Source organism: Gobio gobio (assembly GCF_949357685.1).
Source record: "Gobio gobio genome assembly, chromosome: 3".
In the NCBI taxonomy this organism is placed as follows: Eukaryota; Metazoa; Chordata; class Actinopteri; order Cypriniformes; family Gobionidae; genus Gobio; species Gobio gobio.
In genome coordinates, this window is record NC_137099.1 from 12,733,546 (window position 1) to 12,745,506 (window position 11,961).

Consider the following 11,961-nt stretch of genomic DNA (forward strand, 5'->3'; position numbering starts at 1 on the left):
TTTACATAATGTATACATATACGAGTACAAAGAAAAGGAGAAAAACAAACAAACAAACAGAAACAAAATGGGGGGGGGGTCTAACATAAGCAAGGCATAATCATTGATTCAATGAATTATTACAGAGAACAATAATAATACACTATTCAGACTTGAGGAAATCCAAGAAAAGCTGCCATACAGTTTGGATTCAAGCCTGTTTTTAAGAAATGGCAAAAATTATAGTTAAAACCCTTTATGGTACGCAATATGATTTCAATGAGGAAAAAATTATTTGTGGTGTTTTTCCTGCTTAAAATAGGACACTATAACAATAGCAATGAAAATGTTCATAATTTGCCTCAAGGCAACATTGTACCATAATGGACAAATTGAAACATTTGACATTTTCATGTAGAAAAAAGAAATATATTTATTGAAAACATCAATATCTTTAACCAGACACCTGAACAAACACATTTATCCAGTTTATAATGTATTTAGCCTGACGTCGTCATACTCAATTCTAGTCAGAATATGAGTCTGATTCTGCTCCGTTGGGCTGTGATTATGGGGCGTGTTTCAACCGAACCAGGAAAGACCTCAATTGGATAGACCTACAACCAATCAGAGCAACGGAGCGACCGAGCGACGCATAACGTTAGTTGTCAAATGTCAACAGAACTCAACTGCACTGTGTTGCCAAGTCCACGGGTTGAAGCGACCCCAATTATGTGATATACAGACCCAGGAATGCGAATTTTAGCCGGCAGTCCTTCCAAAATAACACATATTTTACCCCCCAAATGCCTTTTTTTCCCGGAGAACCCCCTTGGAAAGCTATTGGGCTTGTTTTTGGCTAGTTTTGAGGAACGTTAGCAATTGGGCGGGTTTTGTTGTAAAAACTTGGCAACCCTGTCTGCACACACGCTGGACTAACGTTAGAAGAAAAAGATGAGTGTAAACGAACTTTGCCGGTGTTGTAAAAAAATAATTTAAGGATACACAGAGTACTTACCAACACGATCATCATTTCTGAGAGAAATAGTAAAGGTGAATGCATATACGAACAAGTTCTCCGTTAGGATTAGAACAAACTAAACCTAATCGCCTTTGATGACGTGGATGATTACGTTACTGTTTATCATCTGTCAATCATCGTCTAAAGCCCGCCCTGACAATTTCATTGGTCCGAACAGCTTCTGTCGGGCATAATTACTTCTCTATTGAGCAAGTCCAGACCGAACTGCCCGAGTAAAAATGTTGTGGGCGGGGCTAAGTTCGGCTGGCATCCAGGCTATAATGTATTACAAATTTCATATAAAAAAAAAAGTAACATTTCAAATTCAGCTGTTGCTCTCAGGCAACGTTGTACCATCGTGGAACACAAGTATTGCCAAACCATCATATCAAGCTATCATATCCATCTTCATCCTCATCTTTATATCGTTGCCTTGAGGAAAAACACAGTTTTTTGTTATTTACTCTGAAACATTTGATGATATATAATGTAAAGTTCTTGAAAATACTTCTTTACTTACCCATGAAGATGACTCATATTTTTTGTGGGTGATTAACTGGATGGAAATGAGTGAAAAATGCACTTTTCATTGGAGATGTGCTGAAACAGGACACAAAATGGACCCCTGTGGGTCATGTGACCAATTTTTTTTGCACTTTTATTTATTAGTATTTGAGTTCTTCTTTCCTGAGATTGGTTTGAACAATACATTGGTGTTTAATTTTATTAAAAAATAAACTAAAATAGACTATGTTGCCTGGAGGCAACACCGTATGGGCTAAAGCACTCATCGTATCGTAATTATTTGTTGTGTTTGCAGGGCAAAGACCCCAATTACGGCAACTTCCTGACAGTTGGGAGGCCGTCTATGTCACGGATGTTGTCCTTACCTAATGACAGTTACATGCTGTATCCTGTGAAGCCTGTATATGGATCCATTCATAAGAGATTCTCCAAACAGGACTCTACACTACCAGGTGACAAAACTAAACCAGTCCTTGCTGTTCATGGCACACGTATACAGAGAGAATATTACTAAAGCTGTTTGTGTGTTTTCAGGCTCCTCTCCCTCACTCGGCACCCAGCCCTGTGAAGATAGTGCCGTAATGCAGATTCCAGGAACTGCATCTCAGACAAGCCTGGCCTCAATTCCTGATCCCCGCCTTCGAAATCAAAGAGCGAGATCTTGCAATGCCTTCAGAGCTCTAAAGAGACAGGTACTACAGCAACTCTCCTCCTGATGCCTGTTTGTTAGGGCTGACAATACATTACATCAAGACAATTAGATAAAAAACTGTTTTTTCTTTGTCACCATTGTCGTTATTTTCAAATCATGCTGGAGAACATGATCGGCAGATTTTACACAAACTGTTGTTAACGCAAAAGAGACAAACCAGATACTAAAACATTCTGAAATTCATGTTCATTGTTATGCTAATATAATAATTCTTGTTGTGACTACATATATTTTTATGTATTTAATAATATGAATATAATTTAATATAATTTGTATTAAATTACATAAATATCGTAATACGAAATGCTATATAAAATATATACAAAATTATTTGTATTAATTAAGGTAATGATAGATGAAAGAAATTATTTTATACTATATATATAATTTATATAAAATATAAAATATATATATTATATATAAATATAACACTTTTTATATACATAATAATTATACACAGTACACATATATATTATGTAAACACAAACATATATAATAAACATATATGTTCCCCTTCGAGGGAACGAGACACTGCGTCGTCGAGTGACAACACTCTGGGAACGCCCACAGCGTTACGCATCTGAAGTATGAATGAAATCAAGCCAATCTGATTGGTGGTGCGTCGTGACGTAGTAGATGACGGCATACCCGGAAGATACAAAAAGGAAGCTGATGCAAACACACACTAGCTTTTTTGCTCTTCAGCGAAGCGCTATATGTAAAAATTGTCTGTCTATTTGGTGTTGTTTGTCACATATATCCAAGTACAAGATGGCTAGTGAGCAACAGTTCACAAGGTGTGTGCACCCGTGTCCGCGATTCCTTTCGGGCACAGACACACACCTTTTGTGTGTACCATGCCTGGGCGTGCAGCACGCTAAGGCGGCTCTCGAGGGAGCTGCCTGTAGCGAGTGTGAGAAGCTGCCGCTCAGGGTGTTGCGCTCACGGCTGGCTGTGTTCGGCGAGACCGGCCAAGCCCGCGAGCCCCAGGGTTCTGGGCCCGCTGTTGCTGAGGCACGGCGGCGCCGTAGATCATGGGGCTCGCAGCGGGACCTCGTGACGGGATATGGGACTGCTGAGGCACCTTCCCTATCCTCGTCCGAGGATTCCGATGTTCTCCCGCCCCGTGCGGAAGCCCGCGATGCGGCTTCTTCCCGCGGGGTGGAGAACCCGATGCTTCAGCTATCTGGCTCTGAGGAGTCGGATGTGCTGAGCGTCGAGGCGGGTACAGTGGAGCCTGAGCCATCGCTTCACGCACCCGCTCCAGAGGAGCTAGTGGAGGTTTTGTCCCGCGCCGTGGCCAAGTTAAACATCCATTGGCCACAGGAAGAACCGGAAATCCAGCCGCCCAGTAAGCTGGATGAACGGTTCTTCAGGCGCAAGCCTCAACCTCCACGCCGGGGTCTGCCTTTTTTTCCGGACCTACACAATGAGTTGTGTAGGTCTTGGGATAAACCCTATTCGGCCAGATTAACCAGCCCTCCAGTACTCGACTTCGGTAATGTGCTGGGGGCGGCCGAACAGGGTTATGGGACACTGCCTAGGGTAGAGGAGGCTCTCGCGAGCTACCTTTCTCCCGAGGCCGCTTCGTCCCTGAAGACCCCGGTATTGCCCGCCAAACCAGCGCGCGATACATCAGCGCTGGTTGGGAGGGCATATATGGCGGCTGGGCGGGCTGGTAGTTGCCTGCACACTATGGCGGTTTTGCAGGCCTACCAGGCCGACCTCCTCAAGGAGCTCGACGATGTCCTCGAACTCAGGAAGGCCACCGATTTGTCTCTCCGCATCGCCAAGGAGACGGCCCGTTCCATCGGCCGCTCCATGGCAGGTATGGTGTGTGTGGAGAGGCATCTTTGGTTAAACCTGTCGGGGATGAAGGAGAGAGAGAAACACTTTCTCCTGGATTCCCCGGTCTCGCCTTCTGGGCTTTTCGGCGGTGCGGTTAACACCGTCGTCGAGAGGTTCCAGGAGGTGAGAAAACAGGCGGCGGCCTTCCAGCAGTATCTCCCTCGTCGATCCAGCTCTTCGGGGAAGGCTGTCTCAAAGGGACAGCCTCGGCCGTCTGCTAGCTCCTCGCACCGGCAGGTGCAGAAGGAGAGCGTTGCTTCTTGCGCCCCTCCTGAGGGAGCTTGGCAAAAGAGGCGGCGCTCTCGTGGCAAGCCTTCAGAGCCTAAGGTCGATCTGAGGACCGTCCTTCAGGCGAAAAAGGCTGCCACTAAGCGGTCCTAGCTGCGGCTGGATTGCTCAGAGCTGCCCCCCCCGGGTTGGAACGACCGAGGTCGTCTTCCCCCCGGAGCTCTCGGGAGATCAGTGCTGTGTTCCCGCCGTCACAGACGCTTCGGGCCTCACTGATCTCCCGCACACGCGTGCTGTCTTCGCTGCCTCCAACAGGACTTGCGGCTGGACAGCAAACGTGTGCACCCACCGAAAATCGTTCCCGACTTCTCCCTGCCGGTCAGCCGCTTCAGGGGATCGGGAACGAGGCTCGGTTGACACCCGTGGCCAGCCTCGAGAGGCTGGTTCCCTTAGTAGATTATCTTGGCGCATGGACATGCCTTCCGAGTGTATCTACATGGGTCCTGCAGACTGTAGAGCTGGGTTACAGACTGCAGTTCGGTTCTCCTCCCCCGAAGTTCAACGGGGTGGTCCTGACTGTGGTCGGCCCAGAGCAGGTTCGGGTTATGGAACAAGAAGTACAGGCCCTGTTAGCCAAGGAAGCCATAGAGCGGGTTCCGTTGGCGAACAGGGACTCCGGGTTCTACAGCCGGTACTTTATAGTTCCCAAGAAGGATGGTGGGTTGCGTCCGATAATAGATCTCAGGCTTCTGAATCGGTCTCTGAGGAGATTCAGGTTCAGGATGCTCACAATTCCAGCCATCGTGAGTCAGATCCAGTCCGAGGACTGGTTCGTCACGATAGATCTAAAGGACGCATACTTCCATATTTCCATCCTTCCAACCCACAGGAGGTTCCTGAGGTTCGCTTTCGGGGGCGAAGCGTACCAATATCGGGTTCTTCCCTTCGGCCTGGCACTCTCCCCTCGCACCTTCACCAAGTGTATGGATGCAGCACTGGCTCCGCTGAGACTCCAGGGCATCCGTATACTAAATTACATCGACGACTGGCTCATATTGGCCAGATCGCACGAGATGGCGGTTCGGCATCGAGATGTCGTTCTGGCCCACATAAGGTGCTTGGGGCTGAGACTCAACACGAAGAAAAGCGTGTTGACGCCCTCCCAGAGGACCACGTTCCTGGGAGTCGTATTGGATTCCACGTCGATGCGGGCACGTATGTCTCCCGCACGCGTGGAATCCATACTGGCGAACGTCTCCAGAGTGAAGTCAGGCCGCAGCCTCACTGTGAAGCAGTTCCAGAGACTGCTGGGGCTCATGGCAGCAGCGTCCAACGTGATACCTTTTGGCCTGCTGCATATGAGACCCCTACAGTGGTGGCTGAGGGCCAAGGGGTTTTCCCCGAGGGGAAATCCGTTTCGTATGATCAGGGTAACGCGCAGATGCCTTCGTTCCCTCGTCATATGGCGGAAACCTTGGTTCCTGTCCCAGGGGCCAGTGCTGGGAGCATCATGTTGCCGGAAGGCCGTTTCAACAGATGCCTCCCTCACTGGTTGGGGCGCGGTCATGGAAGGCCGCTTTGCGAGAGGTCTGTGGGAGACCCGGCATTCTTCATGGCACATCAACTGCCTGGAGATGCTGGCGGTCTACAAGGCTCTGAGGAGCTTTTACCCGGACCTCCGTGGCCACCATGTCCTGATACGCTCAGACAACACTTCGGTTGTCGCGTATCTCAATCACCAGGGGGGTTTGAGGTCGCGCCCTCTATGCAGACTGGCGCATCAAATCCTCCTGTGGTCCCAGGGGAAGTTATCGTCCCTCAGGGCGATATACATTCCCGGGGACCAAAACCAGGGGGCAGACATCCTGTCGAGGCAGGGGCTGAGGCCCGGGGAGTGGCGACTCCACCCAGAGGTGGTGGAGGCCATGTGCGAGAGATTCGGCCCAGTGGAAGTGGACTTGTTCGCGTCTCGAGAGACGTCCCACTGTCCACTGTGGTTCTCTCTCAGGCATCCAGCCCCGTTGGGACTGGACGCCATGATGCAGACGTGGCCGAGGCTGCGTCTGTACGCATTTCCCCCGATCACTCTGCTCCCGGGAGTTCTGGAGCGGGTCCGCCGGGAGGGCATCAGCCTGCTCTTAGTAGCACCCCGGTGGCCCACTCGAGTATGGTTCTCGGACATCATAGCTCTGCTAGACGGCTCTCCGTGGCAGGTTCCTCTGAGGAGGGATCTGCTCTCTCAGGCAGGGGGCACAATATTTCACCCCCGGCCGGAGTTGTGGAGCCTCTGGGTCTGGCCCCTGAGGGGGCTCGGTACCTAGAGGCAGGCCTGTCAGCAGAGGTAGTCGAGACCTTACTCAGCTCCAGGGCTCCTTCTACCAGGAGACTGTACAGCCTCAAGTGGAACGTATTTTCCACTTGGTGTAGAGAGCGTGAGGTGGATCCAGTTAACTGCCCAGTGGCTTCAGTGCTGGAGTTCCTCCAAGATCGCTTCTCCGCTGGTCTTACCCCGTCCACCCTGAAGGTGTACGTGGCTGCCCTTGGGGCTTTCCACGCACCTCTAGGTGATGGACCTTTGGGGAAGCACCACCTGGTTGTACAGTTCCTCCGTGGGGCTCGGAGGATGAGGCCGGTAGCTCGCTCCAGAGTCCCAACCTGGGACCTGGCGGTGGTTCTGGAAGGGCTGGCTGAGGCCCCCTTCGAGCCACTGGAGCTGGCTGAGCCTAAGAACCTGACCTTGAAGGTGGCCTTTCTACTCGCCATTACCTCTCTGAGGAGAGTAGGAGATCTCCAGGCTTTGGCGGTCACGCCAACCTGCCTGGAGTTTGCCCCTGGCAGAGTAAGGGCCATTCTTCACCCTAGACCGGGTTACATTCCCAAGGTTCCATCTCAGGGAGCCCGGTCTCTGGTTCTTCAGGCTTTCCATCCCCCTCCCCACCTGACGGCGGAAGAGGGGAGACTTCATCTGCTCTGCCCGGTCAGAGCTCTGGGTATTTATCTAGAGAAGTCTTCCCATTGGAGGAGGTCAGACCAGTTGTTGGTGTGCTTTGGCTCACCCAAGAAGGGGCTGCCTGCGTCAACTCAGACGATCAGTAACTGGATCGTCCAGGCTATAGCCACGGCTTATGGGGTGTGCAATTTGCCTTCCCCCATGGCCGTGAGGGCCCATTCCACCAGGAGCATGGCTTCCTCAGTGGCCCTCCTTTCTGGCGTCTCGCTTCAAGAGGTATGCGAGGCGGCCGGGTGGGCCACCCCGCACACCTTCATACGTTTTTACAGTCTGCACCTCCCGGTGACGCCTGGTGCTCGAGTTCTTGCGTCCTGAGTGTGCCTGGGTCTCCAGCTTCACACTGGGACGTGGGGTGATTTCGGTGTGGCCTAGTGGGTATTAACGTTCCCAGAGTGTTGTCACTCGACGACGCAGTTCGAGTTCCCTCGAAGGGGAACGTCTCGGGTTATGACTATAACCCTTGTTCCCCGAGAAGGGAACGAGACACTGCGTCTCGTCGCCACACCTATCACGATTAGAGCGCTTGCTTCATCGCAAAAGAGCTAGTGTGTGTTTGCATCAGCTTCCTTTTTGTATCTTCCGGGTATGCCGTCATCTACTACGTCACGACGCACCACCAATCAGATTGGCTTGATTTCATTCATACTTCAGATGCGTAACGCTGTGGGCGTTCCCAGAGTGTTGTCACTCGACGACGCAGTGTCTCGTTCCCTTCTCGGGGAACAAGGGTTATAGTCATAACCCGAGACGTTCTCTCAATGAATATAAAAGGATATTAATTATACTTCAGTGTTTAATTGAATGTATATGTTTTATGTGACCTCATATAATATGATATAGAAAAATTTGAAGCTCATATATGAGGAAGAAAAAAAACACCTCAGAGGCCCAAACTGAGAAAAAAGAAATTAATTTGCAGATGCTACTGTTTAAATGGCTAAAAATTATGAAATTCCGATAGCTTGTTATGTAAATCAATGAGATGTAATTTAAATCAATGAACATATATAAATATATAATTTTATATGTAGTACATTAAAAATATACTATGTATTCTATATTCAATTATATTTATAATGTATTTAATATCATGTATTAAATTAGATTCATTTTCAACAAATACATATATATATTCCAATATATAAGAAAATTATTAGAGAATTCTGCAGTAAATGATGGATATATTTGGAATGTGTGTTCTTACATCCGTTCTTACCTACAGCAAGCAATAAAGAGTGACTCCATTGATTACGCTGACTCCAGAGACACCTTACATATCCCGAGCAAGCCCTGCTCCAGTGATAATCTTCTTCTCAAAGTCCCCATCATTCCCCTCACCGGTGGATCCGCCCCCTGTTCCCCCCAGGCCTCGCCTCCCCCTCTCCTCCGCAGCCGGACAGCGAGCGTACAAACAAACAGAAACGTGTACAGCCAGCGCAGCATCCCCTGTCGACAGACCACGTGCCATACGCAATCCATAAAATCTCTGGAAATAACGCACGCACATGCACAAACCAAGCTACGGGATTCGGACGGTACTGACGAGGCGGTCCGACTCAGCGCGAGCATCACCCACAGAAGAGCCTCTCGGCGTGGGGCACGCAGTCACAATTTGTCCCCTTGTGACACACCTTTCTGTCCTGACACCCAGTCTCAGGACTCATTGCACGGTGGGGCGGCCCGTCAACCGGATACCAGTGCTCATAGTCTACGGAAGTACAATAGTATGGAGAATAATGGCTTCCTGTCTCAGCTCCACATCCCTCGCCGTCACTCGACGCACGGAGAGGAGTTACTTCTTCAGCAGCAGACAATTTCACCATCATCTGGTCCTTCTCCGACACCCAAGAAGGAGAAAATGAGCCCGCCGTGCATCTCCATCGACCCTCCCACCGATGCGGAGTTTCCGTCTTCAGCGGTCAGCCAGGAGCGCTGCACAGTCCTAAGGCGGCGGACCCCATCGTTTGACTCTGCACTACCACGGGAGTCCTTAGATCTTCCTGACATGCAGGACGAACCTCTTTTGCCAAGTCATTTGCCCCTCCCACAATTCTCTTTTGACCAATCGGATGTAAGTTCCCTGAGTAGCCTGTCAGAACTGCTTTCGGATAGTGACCAGTCGACGCAGTCCTTCCCTCCCGAGGCTCGGTCGGACGCAGCTCATAGTCCACTCAGGAAGAAGGTATTGGTCCGAATGGCCAGCACTAGGGATCCCGGAAATGAGGATTCGATTGCCTAGGCAAAAGCGCAGGAAGCCACTTACGCATTCCACCTCTTCGTAAAGCATTTTAATAACTGGAAGAGGCGGTGTCGGCAAAAGTATGCAAATGTGTTTCTGATGGAACTGATCTTTTTTGCCTGATCATATTGATTAGGGAACTTTTGTTAGTGTTCACCATCACACGCATTGATATTGTGACATTTTTTGTGAATTCATATGAAAATCCATCACAGAACCAAGTCGCATCGTGGCATAGAATTACTGTACATGATGGTGCAATTTTAACCCTCATATTTTGTTCGGGGTCTGAAAGGTCGATCATTTAATAGTTGTCATTTAAATGAACCCTATAATGCCTGACATATGAAATAGAATTTTTTTAAATGGAACAAAATATTTTATAATAAAATCAAATAAAAAACGTTTGAATATGTATTTTTGTTGAGTATCATATTTGATACATCAGGCTTTTATGGTATGATATAGAAAAATGGAGGACAAAAACACCCCAAACTGAGCAAAAATATGCAATTCGGTGCAAGTTGAAATACTGATAGCTTGTAATGTAAATTAATGAGATTATATCTCCCAAAATATGTCTGATGATATTTAAATGCAGTTTTTATTGTGGAAGCAAAACATGTAATGCAATACAATAATGATTGAGAGATAAATCAAATGTTCCTCAAAAGCCTGATGTATCAAAAGCCATATTTGATATTCACATTTTAACATGATTTTTCGGAAAAAAAATGATGTATTGATAATCAACTAAACCTTGAAATATTACTAACAATATAAAACGTATTCTTACGTTTTCTTTATAAATATCAGCAAAGATGTCACAGCAAAAAGACACGTATACCACAACTTGAAGGAAATGATTCTCAACTTGATCAAAAAGTATAAACTATAAATCAGATGACGGAAGACAACGGGTTTTTCAGCAAAGTTTTGATCGTGTTGATAATTTTGAGGCCTTAGAAATTTGCGTATCAAATATGATGCAGTTGACTTTATAGGGTTAGTTCATTTCATGAGTTTCCTAATATTATGAGAACTTATCATAAAAGTACATTTTATAATGAACATATCCATCATGAAAAGTATACATTACTTATGGTACACTTATGTTTGGAGTCTTAGGTATAAAGCATGAATAAATGCAAATCATTTTCACATGCATGACATCGATGTTTTCTCTTTTTTTGAAACCTTTGACCAGCACCATTTGTGACGGGACATGAATGATATCATGCAGTTTGTTGAGCAGAAGTGTAGTTTTACTTTTCTAAAATATTAGAGTTTCATCTTCCTCTGGCAAAAGAAAAACACAATTTCTTAAGATTTTTTTAATGTGTTCTATTATTGACTCCAGACAGAAACAACATTACTGTACTGGATAATAGTCAAATTGTGGTAAAACAGATATGTTAATATCTGTCTGCTGAGTTTTGAATCTGAAGGGAAATAATTCTTATTAGTGAACCAGCCTCAACAGAACATGAGGGTTAAATGTCAGCGCTAGATGTCTCATCTTCAAACAAACCCAAAATATCATATGATCAATTATCTTAACAGTCATACCCCATGTAACACCCTATTGTCTTATACAGAGTATACGACACATAGAAATATTTTAGCTGAAACATATGCATGTTTCATAATGCAGATTGTGTAGCTGAATGAATGAAATGATTATTGTATATATGTGTGGCATGTGATATTTTTGTAAAGGGTCGGAGTTTTACATGTTGTTGGCCTTCAGGAAGAAACCGTGTTAAAGGAATGTTCCGTGTTCAACTTCTACGTCAGAAAATAATTTCGATTCATGCCTCTAATTGTAAAAAAATGTGTGTGTGCAGTGATGCAGTGGAAGTCTATGGGGGAAAACATTGCAGCAGGATCAAACAGACACTATAGTCTCATTCAAAACTACAGTCACAAGACTTCAACATTGTGTCGACATGACAACTGTGACAACATTGCCTACCTACTAACCCTGTCTATGCAAAGTTATGAATTTGGTGTTTTGGGTTTACTTTAAAAAATAATCGCTCAGAATTTGCTAGTAAATTTCACAAATAATTACAAACTTTGGTAAAAAGTAGAAAGATAGTATTTTCTTGTAAAATGTACTCCAATAATCTTTGCTGTGTTATTTTATTATACTTTTGTTAATATTTTAATAGTTTTCATGTTCATTTTAGTAACATTTTTAGTACTGAACATTTAATGTGTAATTTCTTTTAAAAAATATATTGCTATTTAGGTTTAATTTATTTGTATTTTGGTTTTACTTAAAATTTTCATTATTTCATTAATTGGCAACAAATACATTTTTTTTTTGTTAAAAATTATCAACTAATATTTATATTTTCCTTTATTTCAGCTTTATTTTAATCAACAGAAATGTT

The 11,961-nt window shown here is 45.9% G+C and overlaps 1 protein-coding gene across 1 annotated transcript in view; it reads left to right on the forward strand.

Annotated features, from left to right (window-relative positions):
* The window catches only part of cacna1hb (calcium channel, voltage-dependent, T type, alpha 1H subunit b), a gene marked incomplete at its 5' end in the record, with an annotated part of 91,176 nt that extends 81,230 nt beyond the window's left edge, over positions 1–9,946 (forward strand). Inside the window, 3 exons of the mRNA XM_079811975.1 lie at positions 1,821–1,977; positions 2,060–2,217; positions 8,546–9,946. Of these exons, the coding sequence (XP_079668101.1) occupies positions 1,821–1,977; positions 2,060–2,217; positions 8,546–9,562 (1,332 nt within the window). The 3' untranslated portion in view covers positions 9,563–9,946. The remainder of the gene's footprint in view (positions 1–1,820; positions 1,978–2,059; positions 2,218–8,545) is intronic.
* Between the last annotated feature and the right edge of the window lie 2,015 nt (positions 9,947–11,961).